Genomic DNA, 20,552 nt, shown 5'->3' with positions numbered 1-20,552 from the left:
AGAGGTTTAGCCACCCACCGAAGCTTTCCTGCAATCTGGTGGCTGTTTGTCCTAGAGGTCACTTTCTCACCTGCCTAAATGCGCTGGCTTCCACGCCTGCGGAAAGACGATGGCTCAGCTCTTCCGCCAGAGTGTCGAGATCGACGTCGGCATCCATGGCTTTCCTAGCCAGGGCAGAGCCGTGCTGTCCCTCCAGCCGAGAAGAGGCCAGAGCCTCGGCCTGCCGGCTCTGGTGAAGAGAGGCGTAGAGCTGGGTGGTGACTTTGGAGGTATACGGGGTGGCCAGCTGAGAACAGGGCACCTGCTGCCCAGGGGTTGGGGGATCCGAGGCTGGCAGCAGCTCCATGTCGCTTAAGAGATCGTCGCTGTGGAGGGAAGAGCTCAGAGCTCTCCTGAGGCCCTTCTCAGCCATGGTCCTGGGGTCCTAAGTAAGGGGCTGTGGTCAGCACAAGCATTCTGAGCTCAGAAGGCTGGGACTTTTGTCATAATGGAGCCCCAAATGCCGGCAGCAGGAGGCTGGAACCACCACCAGGAAAGCAGCTGGTCCCTGGAAAAGAATAATAATAAAAAAAAAGCAGTTTAAATTCAGAACACAGAGGAAGAAAGCAAGGGGGACAAGTCCTGCTTTTCCCTGGATGTTTTTAAAATGATCTGTCAGACGGATTTTGGTAGTTTTGTCTGCCTATCCAGCCCTGCCCAATGATCTGGAATAGCCAGATGTGGATGTTTAACCGCGTCATTGGAGCTCTCGCCTCACAATCAGGAAGCTGTGAGTTCAATCCTAAATAGAGGCAGATATTTCCCTCTTTCTCTGGGCACACTGAGAATATATCTGCTGAAAAAAAACTCTGCATTGGCAACAGGAAGGGCATCCGGCCAGTAAAACGCTCAGCTTCATTCAGTTGCCGAAGACTCCACCCCGCACGGGATTATGCGGTTATTAAAAGAAGATGATGAGTTGCAGGATGTCAGCTATTTCAAGCAAAGCTGCCTTGTGTAATTGACTAATGGGGATTCTTTGTCAATGCCAATGGTGTTCCAGTGGTGGCTCCAGATATTTTGGGGAATTGCATCCAAGGCCCTTGGGACCACTGGTGCTCCTTTTTTTGCTTCTGTGTGCCACCGTCGTTCCGCTTCTCTTTGCATTTTACCATCTTCACTTCTTTCTCTTCTCTTCTGCCGACTCTTCCACCACCTCCACTCTCCAGATGTTTCAGTTTCATTCAAATTGTTGGAAGAAATTTCCCTATGTTCGTTCCCCAGCTGTGAAGCAGTCACCGATGCTGAGAAGAAATAGACATGAAAGCCAGCTGCCAGAAAAGGGATCCTTTAATTTAGGAAGGCAAGAAAAGTCGTGACACAGCTCGAACGTTCCTGGTATGCTTGGACACTACCCTGGATTGTGCTGAGGACGAAATAATGGGCAAAAATTATTTGCCCTAGCACAAAATGGGGGATTGCGGGAAGTATACCCCAAAAGGACAATGCCAGAAACCTCATAGCACCAGAAACTCAAGCCAGCTCTTCCCCCCTTTAAGAAAACCAAGAAGCACCAGCTGAAAGAAAAACACAAAGCAACCCTGCTAACAGAACTGGCAGTAGAAGCACTTAAGTAGAGCTATTAAGATAAGGGGAATCCTTATCCAAGGTAAACCAAAACTCCCTTTTTCCTGCCTCCCTGACAGAATTAACCTTTAGGACAGGAATCACAAAAGACCTGGGACCAAGATTAAACCCAGCAAAACAGGAAAAGAACAGGGCAATCAGAAACACATCTAAAACCCATCAAGCTGCAGGAGGATTTTCAAAGGAAAATGAAGTATAAAAAAGGTACAGGCTTGCCATCCGAATCTGCTTGCACGCCAGGAATCACACTCCAGTTGTGTCCCTTCTTCTTCTTCTTCTTCTTCTTCTTCTTCTTCTTCTTCTTCTTCTTCTTCTTCTTCTTCTTCTTCTTCTTCTTCTTCTTCTTCTTCTTCTTCTTCTTCTCCTTCTCCTTCTCCTTCTCCTTCTCCTTCTTCTTCTTCCTCCTCCTCCTCCTCCTCCTCTTCTTCTTCTGCCATATCCATCATCGGACGTTGGCGATCCTACTTTTGTCAACAGCTGCATGGAAAAGGGCTGCTGAGTTTTATCCAAACCGGTCCCTTAAGGTTTTGAAGGCATGATGTTCTTCTGCCTGGACCTCATTTGCCTTCCATCTTTCCCTGGAGGATTAAGTGAAGGAGGCCGTATTTTTCCGGCTGTCGCATCCCATGTCCGAAATATTCTAACTTTCGCTTTTTTAATGGCTTTGATGATCTCCCTTGGCTTTCCCAGGTGGCTTATCCCCTCCTCTTTTGTGATTTTGTTAACCCAGTTTATACGTATAACAGCCGTCTGTAAATCCACATTTCAAAGTTTCTTCAAGCAGTTTTCTGTCAAGAGACCAACTCTCCACTCCGTAGAGCAGGATAGAAAAGATGTAACATCTACTTTTCTTGCCTTCCTTGAATTAAAAGGATCCCTTTTCTGGCAGCTGGCTTCCGTGTCTGTTTCTTCTTAGCATCGGCGACTGCTTCCCAGCTGGGGGAACAAACACAGTGAAATTTCTTCCAACTGTAGTACCCATGTTTCCCCAAAAATAAGACCCTGTCTTATTTTTATTTTTATTTTTGAACCCTGAAATAAACGCTTGGCCTTATTGCCATGCGTTCAAAAGCCCGATTGGGCTTATTATCAGGGGGATGTCTTATTTTGGGAGAAACAGGGTAATATTCTATTTATTACATTTCTATGCCATCTGGCTGTCCGAGGTGACACCGAATGGCTTGTCATATTCCGATTCCGAGGGGGTAAAATCACAAAAAAATGTGATTTTGAGCTCAGGGAACATGAAAATTGGGGGGGGGGGTGTTTAAGCCCCCCCCCCCCCGACCCAGTGAGGCTTTTTCCTCTTCTTCTTCTTTTTCTTCTCTGGTTCCTCCTCAGCCTGGCCCAGAATCCTCTCCCCAACCTTGAGAAAGCTCAGTTGGGGAAGGAGAGGATGGGAGACCACCAGGAAATCCCAAAGACAAGCGAAAGCAACCTCCTCCCCTCCCATATTGTGTCCTGGGCTCCAAAAGGGCTTCCTGTGGATGACCCTTTTCCCCTCAGGACCCCCCCCCCGCAGCCCCCCCCTCTTCTTCAACCTCCTCAGCTGACCCACCACCTTGGACTCCATCTCCCATCATCCCCCGCGAGCTCGACTAGGCTCCCAGGGAGGCCAATGGGAGTTGGAGTCCGGCACATTTGGGGGGGGAAGGGTCCCCCTCCCCCACTCCTGAGGTAAATTGTGTCCCCTTCCCCCACTCCTTAGGTAAACAGTGTCCCCCTCCCCCACCCCTGAGATAAATTGTGTCCCCCCCTCCCCCACCCCTGAGGTAAATTGTGTCCCCCTCCCCCACCCGAGGTAAATTGTGTCCCCCCTCCCCCACCCCTGAGGTAAATTGTCCCCGTCCCCCACTCCTGAGGTAAATTGTGTCCCCCCTCCCCCATCCCTGAGGTAAACTGTGTCCCCCTCCCCCCCAGCGTCCTCTCCCCGTCATTTTAGCGCCCTCCTCCCCGCCTCGGGTCCTCGCTTTTGAGACCCACTTTGTTGCCCTCGCCAGGCCTCTAGGCCGCCATCCCCGCCGTTTCGGTCCTCGCCGGGGCCCCCGCTCGGCTTCTTTCGCCCCCGCGCAACGCCGGGCAAAGCCTCAGGGGACGGGAGCGGGTTGAAGCCGACGCCGCCATTTTCCTTCCGGGCAATTCTTTCTCCCCTCCCCATCCCCCCCACCCCGCCCCGTCGTACTGGCAAGGCCCCCGCCTGAAGGGCGCGCGCGACGGCGCATGCTCGGGGAGAAGGGCGGGCCGAAAGCGAGGCGGGGTGGGGGCCAATCAGCGACCGCGGTCGAGGCGGAAGCGAAGGACGTCGGGCCTGCAGGTTGTCATAGAGACGGGGAGCGGCGGCTGAGGTAAATATTTGAGGGGGGCTCCCCCGAAAAATCTGAGGGGGTGGTGGTGGTGGATGATGGGCGGCGTTATCCTCATGACGGGTGTATTGATATCCCTCTGTGTTATTGGGGGGCTGAGGGGGACTCTCCCGCAGCCGGGCTCTAACTTGGGGGTCCCCTGCCTGCCCCCCCCTTTTTGTCTCTCCCCTCCCCCCCCAGATGACGGTGCACAACCTCTACCTCTTCGACCGCAACGGCGCCTGCCTGCACTACAGCGAGTGGAACCGCAAGAAGCAGGCCGGCATTTCCAAGGAGGAGGTGAGCCCCCCCACCCCCACCCCCACCCCCACGGCCCCCACATGAGAGGGGGGGCGGAGGGGGGAGCACTGCCGTCTGCACGCGCTCAGAGGCCTCGGCCAGGCTCCTTTGCGGGGGGGGGGTCTCTTGGCGCCCAGAATTATTATTATTATTATTATTATTATTATTATTATTAATAATAATAATAATAATAATAATATTAATATTAATATTATTAATATTATTATTAATAATAATATTTACTTCATTAAACATGAAACTCAGTCAACGGAACATTCAAAAATGCATCACAAATCCCATTGACTGGTTTTTGTTGTTAATATTAATAATAATAATAATTTATTTTATTCATTAAACATGAAACTCAGTATACAATTATTATTATTTTCTCTTTTATTCATTAAACATGAAAGTCAAGTGAACATTTAAAAATGCATCACAAATCCCATTGACTGGTTGTTGATAATAATAATAATAATAACAACAACAACAACAACAACAATAATATTTACTTTATTCATTAAACATGAAACTCAGTATATAATTATTATTATTATTTTCTCTTTTATTCATTAAACATGAAAGTCAACTGAACATTCAAAAATGCATCACAAATCCCATTGACTGGTTGTTGTTGTAAATATAATAATAATAATATTTACTTTATTCATTAAACATGAAACTCAGTATATAATTATTATTATTATTTTCTCTTTTATTCATTAAACATGAAAGTCAACTGAACATTTAAAAATGTATCACAAATCCCATTGACTGGTTGTTGTTAATAATAATAATAATAATAATAATATTTACTTTATTCATTAAACATGAAACTCAGTCAACTGAGCATTCAAAAATGCATCACAAATCCCATTGACTAGTTATTATTATTATTATTATTATTATTATTATTATTATTATTATTTCTTATTCATTAAACATGAAACTCAGTCAACTGAGGATTCAAAAATGCATCACAGATACCATTGACTGGTTATTATTACATTATTATTATTATTTGCTTTATTCATTAAACATGAAACCCAGTATATAATTATTATTATTTTCTCTTATTCATTAAACATGAAACTCAGTTGACTGAACATTCAAAAATGCATCACAAACACCATTGACTGCTGCCAATGTTGTTGTTGTTGTTATATTGTTATAGAACAGATTATTATAATTCATTCGTTATCATCATTAATAATTAATATTATTATTTAACCGCAGAAAATCACAACAGAAGCCCAGGGTGGGTAGTCCTCGACTTATGACCGCAATGACCACCACCACCACGCACACCCCGCCCCAAAACATTTCTGTTGTAAAGTCAGGCAGTTATTAAGTGAGTTTGGCTCCATTTTAATTACCTTCCTTCCTACGGTTGTTAAGTGAATCGCTGCAAAAGCAATAGCCCTTAGACTTATATACCGCTTCACAGTGCTTTTACAGAGTGCTTTTACATTAGCGGTTTATAGAGTCAGCATATTTGCCCCCAACAATCTGGGTCCTCATTTTACCCACCTTGGAAGGATGGAAGACTGAGTCAACCTTGAGCCGGTCAGGATCAAACTCCTGGCAGTGGGCAGAATTAGCCTGCAATACTGCACTCTAACCACTATGTCACTTCGGCTTCCTTCCTTCTCATTTTCCTTCCTTCCTTCCTTCCTTCCTTCCTTCCTTCCTTCCTTCCTTCCTTCCTTCCTTCCTTCCTTCCTAATAGCACTTAGACTTAAATACTGCTTCACAGTGCTTTCCAGCCTTCTCAGAGTGGTTTACAGAGTTAGCTTCTTGCCCCCAACAATCTGGGTCCTCATTTTACTGACCTCAGAAGGACGGAAGGCTGAGTTAACCTTGAGCCGGTCAGGATCGAACTCCTGGCAGTGGGCAGAATTAGCCTGCAATACTGCACTCTAACCACTGTGTCACTATGGCTTCCTTCCTTCTCATTTTCTTTCCTTCCTTCCTTCCTTCCTTCCTTCCTTCCTTCCTTCCTTCTTGTCTTTTCTCTTCCTTCCTTCCCTCCCTCCCTCTTTTCCCTTTCTTCCTTCCTTCCTTCCTTCCTGTCTTTTCTCTTCCTTCCTTCCCTCCCTCCCTCCCTCTCTTTTCCCTCCCTTCCTTCCTTCCTTCTTGTCTTTTCTCTTCCCTCCCTCCCTCTTTTCCCTTCCTTCCTTCCTTCTTGTCTTTTCTCTTCCCTCCCTCCCTCCCTCTCTTTTCCTTCCTTCCTTCTTGTCTTTTCTCTTCCTTCCCTCCCTCCCTCTCTTTTCCCTTCCTTCCTTCTTGTCTTTTCTCTTCCTTCCCTCCCTCTCTTTTCCCTTCCTTTCTTCCTTCCTTTCTAAGGAATAGCAGTTAGACTTATATACCGCTTCATAGTGCTTTACAGCCCTCTCTAAGCAGTTTACAGAGTCAGCCTATTGCCCCCAACCATTTGGGTCCTCGTTTTACCAACTCGGAAGGATGGAAGGCTGAGTCAGTCTTGAGCCTGGTGAGATTCGAACTGCCAAACTACTGGCAGTCAATGATCAGCAGAAGTAGCCTGTGTTACTGCACTCTACGCACTGCGCCACTTCAGCTCTTATAAGTTGTTAAGTTAGTCACACGGGCATTAAGTGAAGCTGGCTTCCTCCCCTTGACTTTGCTCTTCGGAAGGTCACAAAAGGGGGATCACGTGATCTGGGCCACTGCAACCGTCATAAATATGAATCACTTGCCAAGGGTCTGAATTTTGCTCACGTGACCACGGGGAGGATGCAACGGTCATAAGCATGGAAAAACGATCATAAATCTGTTTTTCCGGTGCCGTTGTCACTAAGTGAACTGTTGCAAATCGAGGACTACCTCTGTTCAGATTATTCAGTGATTAAAATAATTTAATTTAATGTATTGGCCACAGGGTAACTCTGGGTGGCTTAACAACATTGAAAAGATAAAATTGTAAAAAAAACCTATAGACAAGATAAATACAGGTAGCCCTCAACTTAGGACCACAATTAAGCCCAAAATTTAGGTGGTTAAGTGAGACATTTGCAAAGTGAGTTTTGCCCCTGTTTTATGACCTTCCTTGCCGTAGTTGTTAAGCGAATAACTGTTACATTAGTCACACGGTTGTTAAGCAAATCCAGCTTCCCCATCTGTCTTTGCTTGTCAGAAGGTCGCAAAAGGGGGATGCTGTGACCCGTCATAAAACTGAGTCAGTTGCCCAGCGTCTAAATTTTGATCACCTATCCCTGGGGATGCTGCAAAGGTCGCAAGTGTGAAAACAGCCCAAGTCCCTTTTTTTCAGTGCCGTTGTAACTTCAGACGGTCGTACAATGACCTGTCGTAAGTCGAGGACTATCTGTGATTTTAACTTGCTGTAAACCCAATTGGGGTCTTTTTGAATTCGGGTGGGCCATCAAAATTGTGCTAGAAATAAATAAAAAAAACCCAACTTGTAGTGAGAGGACTTACATCCCATTAAATCCACGAAAGCTTTCCAGAAAACCCCAGTTTGCCCTTTTCTAAAGGCCCGATCTGACCTATTACAATTGTATTCCAAACCGAGGAGCATTCGAACACCCATCATCCCCAGCCAATATGGCCGCGGACTGTGGGAGGATGGGAGTTACAGCTCCATTTACCCCTAAGGAACAAAACCCCTGTGGTGAGGTAGATGGGCCGTTTTAAAAATCTGCTAACTAAATCGATAAAAAACCCCCGCAAACCTCACTTGGGAGATGTCCTTTGATGTGACATCCCCAAAAGCTGATTTAAGCTTCCAACGCTTGCCGATAAGTGTTATTTCAGTTTGACCGGGGTTTAAAAAAAAAACGCGCTGCTCATCTCGCCCGATATGAATCTTTCAAAAAATTTGGTGGGGCTCCAAGGGAGCAGGGCTTAGCTGTTCATGGATTAAAAAAAAAAAAAACCCTTTAAGCTGATTGAATGCCATGCTTACATGTGCTTTGGCAGCTGCCGCTGGCCGCAGAGAGACGAAAGGAACGGTGGGGCTTAGCTTTGTACTGCTGCTTTTAGCCAGGTATCAGAGCTTCTTTAACTACTGCTCTTTATCCTGTGGGTAGAGGGGCAGAGGAAAAGCGGGTGGGAGTAGGATCAAAAATCCAGAACTGGATGACCCGGGAGTCCACCGTCTTGCCCGGTGCAGGAAACCAAATCCAACGTCCCATGGATGGCTGGCCAACCCCAGCTGGACACCTCCAGTGAAGAGGATGGGTCATTGGTTTCACCCTTGAATTGTGAGGAAGTATCAGGGGACATGGTGGCTCGGTGGCTAAGATGCTGAGCTCGTCGATCGAAAGTTCGGCAGTTCAGTGGTTCGAATCCCAAGCGCCGTGTCACGGGGTGAGCTCCCATGACTAGCCCCAGCTTCTGCCAATTTAGCAGTTTGAAAGCACGTGAAAAATGCAAGTAGAAAAAATAGGGACCCCCTTTGGTGGGAAGGGAACAGCGTTCCGTGCGCCTTTGGCATTGAGTCACGCCGGCCACATGACCACGGAAAACGTCTTCGGACAGCGCTGGCTCTTCGGCTTTGAAACAGAGATGAGCACCGCCCCCTAGAGTCAGGAACGACTAGCACGTAGATGCGAGGGGAACTTTTACCTTTTATCAGGGGCGAACAACAAGACCCACCCATCGAAGGTTCAAGTCGACTACTTATTAATTTTTATTTTATTATTTTATTAATTCAATTTGTATGCCGCCCCTCTCCGAAGACTCAGGGTGGCATTATTGTTCTCTGCCTATAGTACAGGAATCTTTCCCCTGACTGGCAGCATTCGAATGGGACGGCCAGATAAGGCTCTAAGGTGAGGGTGGTCCAACCTTGGAAATTTTTAAAGACTTGTGGACTTCAGCTCCCAGAATTCCCCAGCCAGGAGGGTTTTCCAGAATGCAGCATGGATAGGACTAGAACAAATGTACCTTTTTTTCTTTTTCTTTTTTTTCTTTTTAAATTGGGAAACTTTCTTAGTAGATCATGGGAATGTGGTGGATGTATTATACCTTGATTTCAGCAACATGGAAAAAAAATGACCCATAACAAATTAAATTAATGAACGAATTAGAGGTGGGCTAGATGGTGTGACAATTTAAAGGGGAAAGTAATGTGCTGGTTGAGGAATTCTGGGAGTTGAAGTCCACAGGTCTTAAAAGTTGCCGAAGTTGGGAACCCCCCCCCCCCCCCCTCTAAGGCATTCAGGGGAATTTAGACCTAACCCTCTTGTGTTTACATAGTGAGTCCAAGGCTAATTCCCCACTTGACTCCCATCTGGGATTCTAGCTCTACAACAGAACATTTTTTTTCTAACATAGGGGTGGGATCTGCCGTCCCGTAATTTTAATTCACAATTCTGGGTCCTGCACCCCATTCAAGACCCATATCTATGCAGGAAGGTTTTTTTTCCCCCACAATACAAGGAGCATGAGACCAAAATAATGTTGCCCCATGGTGTTCAGCAGGGGAAGGGTTAACCTTGACAGACCGTCTCCTCCTAAGACTTTCTGAGCCCCGCTGGGCCCTGCCTGCAGCCTCTGAAGCCTGAAGCTGTGTTTTGGGGTTTTTTGTCCGACCAACCGCTGTGTCGGAAGCCTTTAAAGCTTGGATAAACAGAACAGCACAATGTCCCCTTGTGTTGAATTGCCTCCATTTGCATAAACTTGGTGCAGTGTGGTGCCAAAGCATTACGAGTCGACTGAAAAAAAGCCTGGCCTCTCGCTCCTTCCGAGACTTAGCAGTTTAAAATTAGAATTTAACCCAGAATTAAAGAGAAAATCCTTGTCAGCGAGAATAATTGCAGGGCAGTCCTGGACTTAAAAGCCGCCACCGCCGTTGAGCTCCAAAATTTCCGTGGCTCTTGCGAGACAATTCTTCCGTGAGTTTTGCTTGCCCCCATTTTACGACTTGACCTTGCCATCGCTGCGGTTGATAAGTTACTAACATGGTTGTTAAGTGAATCTGGGTTCCCCCCGCCCCCCGACTTTGCTGGTCAGAAGGTCGCAAAAGCGCATCACGTGACCTTGGGACATCGTGACTGTCCTAAGTAGGAACCAATGGCCAGGCCCCTGAATTTTGATTGCCAGACCCTGGGGATGCCTCGACGGTCGTGACTCTGAAATACGGTCCTAAGTCACATTTTTCAATGCCATTGCAGCTTTGAACAGTCACTAAACAAACTGTCGTAAACCAGGGACTACCTTTATTAAGGCTTAGAGCTTTTAGAATAACTTTATTGTTGCTTTGAATGCACACTCATCAGCATACATTAAAATGAAATTTTGTTGCGTGCAGCTCTCAAAGGGTCACCCCCTTGGATATGCACTACATAACCATGAGAGAAAGAAAGAAAAAGAGAGAAAAAAGGAAAAGAAGGGAGGGAGGGGGAAAGGAAAGGAAGGAAGGAAGAGAAAAAGAAAGAAAGAAAGAAAGAAAGAAAGAAAGAAAGAAAGAAAGAAAGAAAGAAAGAAAGAAAGAAAGAAAGAAGGGATGAAGGGAGTGAAGGAAGAGAAAGGGAAAGAAAAAAGGGAGGGGAGTAATGGAGGGAAGGAGGAAGAGAAAGGAGAGAGGCGGGAGGGAAGGAAGGGAGGAAGGAAGAGAAGAAAAGAAAGGAGGGAGGGAGGAATGGAGGAAGGAAGAGAGAAAGAAAAAATTTTAATTGGTTTTTTTTTATTATTAACGTTTGTATTACATGTATTTTTATCGTTCGCTGTTCACCGCCCTGAGTCCCTTAGGAATAGGGCGGTATATAAATTTAATAAATAAATAAATAAATAAATAAACTGAGAAAGGAAGAGAAAGAAAGAATTAATACAAAATTATGCATATGCCCACCTGTGTTATATGACCCGGAGCGACCTGTTTTCTGTATCCCATAACGGCCCCTCATCCCTTCTCTCTCTTTCTTTCTTTCTCCTTCTCTCTCTCTCTTCTCCCCATCCCAGGAATTCAAGCTGATGTACGGGATGCTATTCTCCATCCGCTCCTTCGTTAGCAAAATGAGCCCTGTGGATATGTATCCTTTTTCTCTCCCCCCCCTCACTGGACAATCTCGGGGTGGGAGTGGGGGGGAGAGAAGGACCCCTCGGGGATTTTTCTTCCTACTATACCTACCCCTAAAACCGCACTTCGCAAGACTTGACGCCTGGCGGGACGGCGAAGAGGGCGTTTGTTACCCTTAACGTCCCGCTCCGCAGGAAGGACGGCTTCCTCGCCTTCCAAACCAGCAAGTACAAGCTGCACTACTACGAAACGCCCAGCGGACTCAAGGTGGTGATGAACACAGACCTGGGAGTGGGCAACATCCAGGACATCCTGCACCAGATCTACAGCTATGTGAGGATGTGTGTGTTGTTGTGGTCCTCGTCTTACGACTTGGAACCGGGGCCCGAATTGTCAGCCGCTTGTTAAAATGGAGTCGTGCCCAACGGAATGGCTTGAGTTATTTAAAGCTTGAAGGAATCAAAAAGAAACATTTTTGCCGGCGGTCGCTTTCCAGTTTTCCTGCGGAAATTGGAAAAGGCCTTTTTTTTTTTTTTTAAATGAAGTCTCAGCAAGTTTAAGAAATCTTTTTGCACTGTCATCTAAAACGACTGGGGAATCTTAATAAGCGGAATGAAAAAGGTTCCGGCGATAGAAGAAAAATATTGGTAGCGCAGGATCGTTTTCTTGTGGAGAGGAGGAGGAGGAGGAGAGGAGGACTGCGGGCTACTTGGTGCTCTCTGAGCTTGGTTATTTTCTTGCAGACGTTTTGTGACCCAGCTAGGCAACATCATCAGTGCTAGAAGGGAGCGGGGCTTGCAGAGGCGAGGACGGGGGAGGACTTGGGGGCTCCTTGGTGCTCTCTAAGCTTGCTGGTTTTTCTTGCCGACAATTCGCTACCCTAGCAGGTAACAACATCAGTGCTGGAAGAAAGCGGGATTTGCTCACCCTTACAGAGCAAACTGATGAGGTTATCTAGTCAGGTGATGAAACGTCCGGCAGTTAAAAGGTTCCTTTTCATTTCTGCTGGGAAGATTCAACACTATCAGTGCCTTTTTCATGGGGAAAAAAAATATAAAAAGATGAATTGGACCCTTCGAAGGCCACAATCCTGCCCCATTTTTCCTCTCTCGGGGGGAGGGGGGCGTTGGGTGGGCTCGGGGGGAGAAGGGTAAGGAATCCCCGCTTACCACCCCACCTCTGTTTCTCCCCTCTCCCTTAGATTTACGTGGAGTACGTGGTCAAAAACCCCCTCTGCAGCTTAAACGAGAGCATCCAGAGTGAACTTTTCCGGAACAAATTGGACAGTTTCGTCCGGGCTTTGCCCTTTTTTTCGGCTCGTGCCGGCTAGCTCTCTCTCGCGCGCGCTTTTTTTTTTTGGACACTCCCCCCACCCCAAGGACTCCGTGGAGCATGAACAGTCCAGAAATAGCACGCCATCATCATCATTTCCCATGATGCTGGGCATTTGCACCCTTTCAACAAGGAATTTCCCCTCCGAAGAACTGGATCCGGATGTTGCTCCATCACTGGATATCGCTCTTATTTACAGCGGAATATTCTGATTTTTCTTTTCTTTTTTTTTTAATAAATCGGATCTCAGTTACTTCGGGATATTCGGACCATGTTTTTCTTTTTCTCCCCATTCGGGACTTGTCTTTTGGGGTTTGTCTTTGAGGAGCCGGTTGTCAGTCCCTTCGTTCGACTTTTAAACCGTCACTGAACAGGACGGCCGTGAGCCTGCGTCGAAGGAAGTCGGAAGTTTTTACACTGCTGTTTTGCTCCTGCTTGTTGATTTTTCTTGGGCTTCGAGGCCCCGAAACGGAAAGGAAAAATAGAAGCGTTTCAGTAGCAGAAGGAAATGCAGTCTCGCGTCGTCGCTCAGAAAAATAAATATATAGCTGGGTGACTCCTTTGTGTGTATTTTTTTTTATTCCATGTATTTTTTGCTCTCTGGATTCGGAGCCAGGTTTATTATTCCCAGTTTCTTGCATACACGTGGTCCTCGATTTATGACAGTTCATTTAGTGACCGAAGTTACAACAGCACCGAAAAGAGTGAAACTCTGATGACCGTTTTTCATACGTAACGACCGTGTTTGTAACTTTTAACGGCCGCAGCGATTTGACTTCGCCACTGTGGCGAGGAAGGTCGTAAAACTCGCTTCGCTGTCTCGCTTAACCACAGAAATGTTGGGCTCGTTTGTGGTCGTAAGCCGAGGACTCCCTGTCCCCTTGGCCAATCTGAAAGACAACGGGTGGCAGCCTTCAGAGGTTACTTGTGGGGCAGTGCCAGCAGGATGGGAACGGGGCAATGCCCCAGGAAGGTCCCGAAACGAAATACTGTACCGATCGATAGCCCACGTTCTTCAAATCTCTGCTTTTATGTTTTCCGGCTGTTGTTTTTCTCCCTGGAGTGCATTGGATGAGCCTCTGCAGGTTGTAGAATAAATCCTAGAATAATAATAATACCGTTGAAAGAGAAGTCTTGGAGGTCTTCTAATCCAACCCCCCCAGACAAGTTGGCTGAGCTGGGGCAACAGCGCACGTGCCCACAGGTTCGCCATCGCAGCCATACACCATTTTGAACAAGTGGCTGTCCAGTTTCTTCTTAAAAACCTCCACCACAACTTCTGGTGGCAAGCAGTTCCTCTGGTTAATTGTTCTCACTGTCGGGAAATTTCTCCTTCATTTCAAGTGGCTTCTCTCCTTGATGAGTTTCCATCCATTGCTTCTCGTCCTGCCTTCTGGCGCTTTGGAGAAAAGCTTGACTCCCTCCTCTTTGGGGCAGCCCCTCCAATAGTGGAATATTGCCATCATGTCGTCTCCCCCCCATTCCTTCTTTTCATTAAACGAGACATCCCCAATTCCTCCTGTTTGATCCTTTTCTAATCCTCTCGGTTGCTCTTCTCTGCACTCTTTCCAGAGTCGTCTTTCCTTTTTTAGAAAAATGCATCCAGAAATGTCTTTTTGAGTTCCGGCAGTGCATAAATTAAGGCTTAATCTGTTCTCCGTTCTTCCTTGGAAATTGCAGACTTCACTTTAGGGACTTCCTCTGCGTAACGACGACAGCTACTGACTGGATCTCCAAACTCGACATTAAACTCTGAAATGTTATTTCTGTTTTCTTCTTAGGTTTTCTTACTGCTCTTTTTCGAATCGTTTTAATTGTTTTAACCTGTAAAAATGAAGTGTTTTAATATTGTGTGACCAGCCATATGCTAAGTAAATAAATGCAGGATGCGTAATGGGAGCTGGGCCTATTGATCTCGCGTCGGCCTATTTACCGTATTTATTTTGCCAGAAATGTCCGACACGCCAGGCCCCTCTTGCAAAGGAGATTATGCAAGATTACAGTAGTGGCCAAAATTGTGGAAACCTTTTGGGAAAAGTGTATTTTCTAAAACTAGCTAGTAACACCACTTTTTTGCTTTTTGGAGTAGTACCCTAAAATTATACATCAATGGAAAGATAATTTAATCAAGAACGTAGTATGATAACTTTTATGAAGGATTTGCTATGAAAATAGCAGGTATGCATAAAGAAGAAAAGTGAAACATGTAGGAAAAAAATGAGATATACAAAAATGATCCCCATGTCAGTTAATGCTTCGTTGGGTCACCTTTAGCATGAATGACGGCCTTACAATGTCTTCCCATGGAGGGAACCCAGTTTTTGAGTTCTGCAGCTGTTATGTGAAACCAAGATTGAATGATGGCTTCTATTAACTGGGTTTTATTGCTGGGTCGCTTCTGACTAACCAGTTTCTTTCATCAGCTCCATAGATTTTCAGTTGGGTGAAGGTCTGGGCTCTTCCCAAGCCATTCCAGCCGCAGAATAGGATTATCTGGAAACTGCCCCCCAAAAAATGGTATTATTAGCCATCCAACCTCAAAAATACACGATGATTTACGACCACAATTGACACACACACCCCAATTTTTGTTGCTAAGCGAGACGTTTGTGACGTGAGCTTTGCCCCGTTTTACGACCTGCCTTTGCTCCGGTTTACAAACTTGCCATTTGTTAATTTGAATCAGTGCAGTTGATAAGTTAGCAACACGGCTGGGCGAAGTGAATCCGGCTTTCCCCATGGACTTTGCTTTGTCAGAAGGTCGCAAAAGGGGATCACGGGACACTGCGACCCGTCGTAAGTATGAGTCAGTTGCCCAGCGTCTGAATTTTGATTGGGATGCCACAACGGTCGTAAGCGTGAAAAATGGTCATAAGTCACTTTTTTCAGTGCCGTTGTAACATAATAGAATAGAATAGATTAGAATATAGAAAATAGAATAGAATAGAAAAGAATAGAAAATATATAGAATAGAATAGAATAGAATAGAATAGAATAGAATAGAATAGAATAGAATAGAATAGAATAGAGCTGGAAGGGATCTTGGAGGTCATCTAGTCCAACCCGATGTTTAAGCAGGAAGCCCTCTACCATTTCAGACAAATGATGGTCCAGTCTCTTCTTAAAAACCTCCAGTGTTGGAGCTCCCACAACTTCTGGTGGCAAGCTGTTCCACTGACTTAATTGTTCCACTGATTAATTGAATATTGTCATCGTTCCCCCTCTTGGATCTGAGCCTCTCTACACGTTATTACTCACCCCCTTTTCCTCTTCCTCCCTGCTGCGCCCCCTCCGATCTCCCCCAAATGGACCCGGTGGGGGGGGGAGCATCCGGGGGAAGGGGGGGTCTCTGCTCCCACCGGGAAGTGTTAAGTTTTCCACAATCCCCCATTTTAATTCCTCTTAAAAGCTCCAAATGGGAAGAGCGACATCTGTGAACATTCGGCCGACAGTTTTGAGTTGAAATCTATACTTATAGAGTCAAATAGCACAAGAGATTTCCCCCAAAGCCCCTTTGCATCTGCAGAACAGTACGGGTAACTCCTCGACTTACGACCACAATTGAGCCCACCCTTTCTTGTGCTTGAGTGAGTTTTGCCCCATTTCTTGCCACCGTCGTTAAGTGAATCCCCTGCAGTTGATATGTTTGTCACAGGAATCTGGCTTCCCCCATTGATGTTGCTTGTCCAAAGGGGGGATCACGTGACTTTGGGACCCAGCAACGGTCATAAGTATGAAGCGATTGCACAAGCCTCTGAATTTTGGTCACATGGCCATCGGGACGCTGCAAAGGTCATAAGTATGAAAAACGGTCATAAATCCCTTTGTTCAGTGCCGTTGTAACTTTGAAAGGTCACTAAGTGAACTGTTGTAAGTCGAGGACTACCTGTATCTGTATACAAGTAGTCCTCAACTTAACAACCATAACTGAGCCTGGAATGATGGTCCTAAATCTTTGTGGTCGTTAAGCCGGTGACCGGGGAGCTGTGCCGCCTGATTTTACGGCATTGTGTGTGGCATTAAGCGAATGCGAGGTGTCATTAAGCAAATCCATGGGCATTTTTGCTGGAAAGCAGAAGGAAATACACACACACACACACACACACAAAAAACCCCATCGAAATTGTGGTTACAATAGAGTGGTGTGGTGGCCTAGAGGTGTAGCTTTTGCCTCACAATCAGGAGGTTGTGAGTTCAATCCCAGGTAGAGGCAGCTATTTCTCTCTCGGCACAATGAGAATATATCTGCTGAACAAAACTCCGCATTGGCAACAGGAAAGGCATCTGGCCAGTAAACACTCAGCTAGGTCCATTCAGTTGCCCAGACTCTACCCCACAAGGAATTATCGGGTCGTTAAAAGAGGAGGAGGATCAAAATTGTGATTACATGACTGTGGGATGCTGCAAAGACATCCAGAAAGAGAAACAGCTTGCCAGGCATCCAAACAGCCGTTGTGTGACTGTGCGGCTGAGGATTGTGGTTGTCAGAACATCAAAATCATGTCGGGGACAGTCTTCCACTTCCGTCGCTCAGCAATCAGTCCTTAAGCAAGGACTACCTGCTGTTGCTTAAGCGAAGGCCACTTTATCTCCTGCGATCCTGCACAAATCTCTTGGTAGTCCTCGACTTACAACAGTTCATTTAGTGACTGAAGTTACCCCGGCACTGAAAAAAAAAGCGACTTGGGACCATTTTTCGCACTTAACGACCGTTGCAGCATTCCCCAGCGTCGCGTGAACAAACTGGCAACTGACTCATATTTATGACACCATGCAGCATCCCGGGGGTGGGAGTCACGCGATCCCTTTTTGCGACCTCCTGACGAGCCAAGTCCATCGGGAAGCCCAATTCATTGAACCGTGTTCAGAGGTGGTATTCAGCCGGTTCGGAACGGTTCGCCGGAACCAATTGCGGAAATCGCAAGTGGGCCCGGCCACCTTCCGTGGCTCTATGCCATCCTATTTAGGCATGTTTTTGAGGCGGGGTGCATGCGCTGAAGACGCGCACGCAAGCAAAGCTACACGCGGAAGGCAGGCACGTGTGTGAACTGGGTAAGCGTGCACAGACGTGGCGAACTGGTAGTAACAATCTGCAACCCACAACTGACTGTGTTACTAACTTAATAAGTGCGGCAATTCACTTAACCCACCGTGGCAAGGAAGGTCGTAAAACGGGGCCCAAAGTCGCTTCGCCGCTGTCTCACTTAACCCCCCTCAAAAAAAAAAAAAATGTGGGGCTCCATCGTCATTCTAAATCGAGGCAATTTCGAGAAGAGCAGCCGGTGTGTCCAAAAGGCGAGATCCTTTTGCCCCTGGGACATAGCTGCTTTCAAAAGCCGGCTGGGAATCCCACCCCCCCCCCCCATGCAGAGTTTGCTTGGAGAGCAAAGGCCGGCCCGTTCCTCACTTTTCCCGTGGAAAAAAACGGGGCGCTCCAATCGCGTCATCGGACCCCCTTTTCTGACTGAGTGAAAAAAGACTGTGTCCCCCCAAAAATCCACGGAAATTATTCACCCCCCCAAGAAAAAGGGATTAGGCACCAGCCGGCGATCAAAAGGCTGCGAGCCCGGGGGAGGGAAAGGCGAGGACCCAATGGAAAACACCAGCACAGAGACCACACTCAACAGCTGCTAGCCCTACAAATCCCCCACGTGTTCCCCCACCCCCACCCCACCCTGCAGATTGGGGGGGGGGACGACACAGCCCAGAAAAGCCATTCGGTGATTTTTCCGCACAGGCTACTGTCCTCCGCAGGTGCCGGTTTTTTTTCCCCCCTTCCGCCTCCCACCCATGTTTGCTAGTTCCTCGCGTGGGGGTCCGGCCCCCATGAGTCGGGGGTCTACCGGAGCGGGAGGCAAATTCAGCCTGGAGGAACTCTATGGCCTGAACAAGAAGAGCAAGACGCGCGGGGGAGACGGCGGCCAGCGGCGAAGCCCCAAGAGACAGGGGGTCCCTCTGGGCTCAGATGGGGAGGCCCTGAATTCTCTCCAGAGAGCGGAGGCCACCAGGTGTTGCCTGGAGAAACGGCGGATGGAGAGCTACCTCATGGAGGCCGGGATGACGGTGGAGGAAGCCGAGAGGAGCCAGAGCAGCATGAGACACAGGTAGGATGGGTGGGGGGGGCGTCATTTAGAGTTGGGGTACCCCAGAGAGAGAGTTGCAATGGCCTAGATTTTTTTTTCGCAGAATCCTAAAATTGGAAGGGAGCTTAGAGGTCATCTAGTCCAACCCCCCGGCTTTATGGCATTCCCCCTACGAAAGTTAGCGTGGAAAAATGGGGAAAAGAAGGAATTTTGCTTCTTTTCCCCCCCTTTTTCCGTCCATGCGATGCTCGTTCTCTGTAGGGACCAGATTTCCCAGTCCGTCCCCTCTCTCGGAGACCTCACCCTTCCGCTGTGGTGCCAGTGGATTTCCCCTGCTCAGAATGGGGAGGTGCGGAGGTCACTCGAATGGAAAATCAAAAGGTAGCCCAGACCTGACTGGCTGGGAGTGATGGGAACTGCAGTCCAACTCACTGGAAGACGCCAACCGGGAGAAAGACCGAAGGAGATCTAAGGAAGCCCCCCCAAAATGACGGTTCTTTGGCCGAGGGTCTTACAGAGACAGAGAGAGAGAAAGAGAGAGAGATCATCGAATCATAGGGCTGGAAAGCACCTTGGAGGTCTTCTAGTCCAACCCTTTGGGGTCCAAAGCTGGAGTCTTTATAGCATCCTGGACAAATGATAGTTAGATGGTATATAGAGATGAGAGAGAGACATGATAGATAGATGAAAGGGAGAGGGAGGGAGGGAGAGGGAGATAGATCGATACTAGTAGATAATAGAAGGATAGATGGATGGATGGATGGATGGATGGATGGATGGATGGATGGATAGATAGATAGATAGATAGATAGATAGATAGATAGATAGATAGATAGATACTGGTAGGTAGATGGATGGGTGGGGGGGAGGGAGGGAGGGATGATGGATGGAGAGATGGACAGACAGACAGATAGATATATTGGAGAGAGAGAGGTAGAGATAGACAGACAGACAGACAGATAGACAGACAGACAGACAGAAATAGAGAAAGAGAGAGACAGATAGATAGATAGATATAGAGAGACAGATAGATAGATAGATAGATAGATAGATAGATAGATAGATAGATAGACAGACATAAGAGAGAGAGACAGATAGATAGACAGAGACAGACAGAAAGAGAGATAGATAGATAGACAGACAGACAGACAAATAGAGAAAGAGAGAGACAGATAGATAGATATATAGACAGAGATAGAGAGAAAGAGAGAGACAGAGATAGATAGACATAAGAGAGAGAGAGAGACAGAGATAGACAGACAGATAGATAGATAGACAGACAGACAAGAGAGAGAGACACACAGAGAGACAGATAGATAGATAGATAGATAGATAGATAGATAGATAGATAGATAGATAGACAAATAGAGAAAGAGAGAGATAGATATATAGACAGACAGACAGACAGACAGACAGACAGACAGACAGACAGATAGATAGATAGATAGATACTGGTAGGTGGATGGATGGGTGGGTGTGGGGAGGGAGGGATGATGGATGGATGGAGAGAGAGATGGACAGACGGACAGAGAGACATAGATATATTGGAGAGAGAGAGATAGATAGATAGATAGATAGATAGATAGATAGATAGATAGATAGATAGATAGATAGATAGATAGATATAGATGATAGATAGATAGACAGACAGACAGAAATAGAGAGACAGAGACAGAGATAGATAGACATAAGAGAGAGAGACAGAGATAGATAGAGATAGAAAGAGAGAGAGGCAGAGATAGATAGACATTAGAGAGAGACAGACAGATGGAAATCAGAATTATTAGGAGAGAGGGAGAAAAGAAAAGCAAGGGATAGAGAGGAAGAAGAAAAAGATTGGCTGCCCACTCCCTTCACTGCCCTTGGAGT

General features: G+C 46.7%; 2 protein-coding genes across 2 annotated transcripts in view; one reads left to right on the top strand and one right to left on the bottom strand.

The window, feature by feature from the left end:
- The window catches only part of CNTROB (centrobin, centriole duplication and spindle assembly protein), a 38,120-nt gene extending 34,401 nt beyond the window's left edge, over positions 1 to 3,719 (bottom strand). Inside the window, exons 1-2 of the mRNA XM_070954448.1 lie at positions 3,610 to 3,719; positions 71 to 547 (exon numbers count right to left, since the gene is read on the bottom strand). Coding sequence (XP_070810549.1) covers positions 71 to 412 — 342 coding nt within the window. The 5' untranslated portion in view covers positions 413 to 547; positions 3,610 to 3,719. The remainder of the gene's footprint in view (positions 1 to 70; positions 548 to 3,609) is intronic.
- Positions 3,720 to 3,894: 175 nt separating this feature from the next.
- On the top strand, positions 3,895 to 13,156 carry TRAPPC1 (trafficking protein particle complex subunit 1). The gene is made up of 5 exons (XM_070954317.1): positions 3,895 to 3,971; positions 4,170 to 4,268; positions 11,211 to 11,281; positions 11,463 to 11,601; positions 12,470 to 13,156. The coding sequence occupies exons 2-5, from the start codon at positions 4,170 to 4,172 to the stop codon at positions 12,596 to 12,598; spliced, it is 438 nt and encodes a 145-aa protein (XP_070810418.1). The 5' UTR covers positions 3,895 to 3,971; the 3' UTR covers positions 12,599 to 13,156.
- The last annotated feature ends 7,396 nt before the right edge of the window (positions 13,157 to 20,552 follow it).

This window comes from Pituophis catenifer, unplaced genomic scaffold (genome assembly GCF_029215685.1).
Source record: "Pituophis catenifer annectens isolate HBS135680 unplaced genomic scaffold, rPitCat1.0.hap2 SCAF_15, whole genome shotgun sequence".
NCBI lineage: Eukaryota > Metazoa > Chordata > Lepidosauria > Squamata > Colubridae > Pituophis > Pituophis catenifer.
This window is presented reverse-complemented; position numbering and strand designations above follow the sequence as displayed.

Coding starts and splice junctions, on each gene's coding strand:
- TRAPPC1 (XM_070954317.1), top strand. CDS start 4,170: ATGACGGTGCACAACCTCTACCTCTTCGACCGCAACGGCGCCTGCCTG. Junction 4,269..11,210: donor CCGGCATTTCCAAGGAGGAG/GTGAGCCCCCCC, acceptor TCCCCATCCCAG/GAATTCAAGCTGATGTACGG. Junction 11,282..11,462: donor AAAATGAGCCCTGTGGATAT/GTATCCTTTTTC, acceptor CCCGCTCCGCAG/GAAGGACGGCTTCCTCGCCT.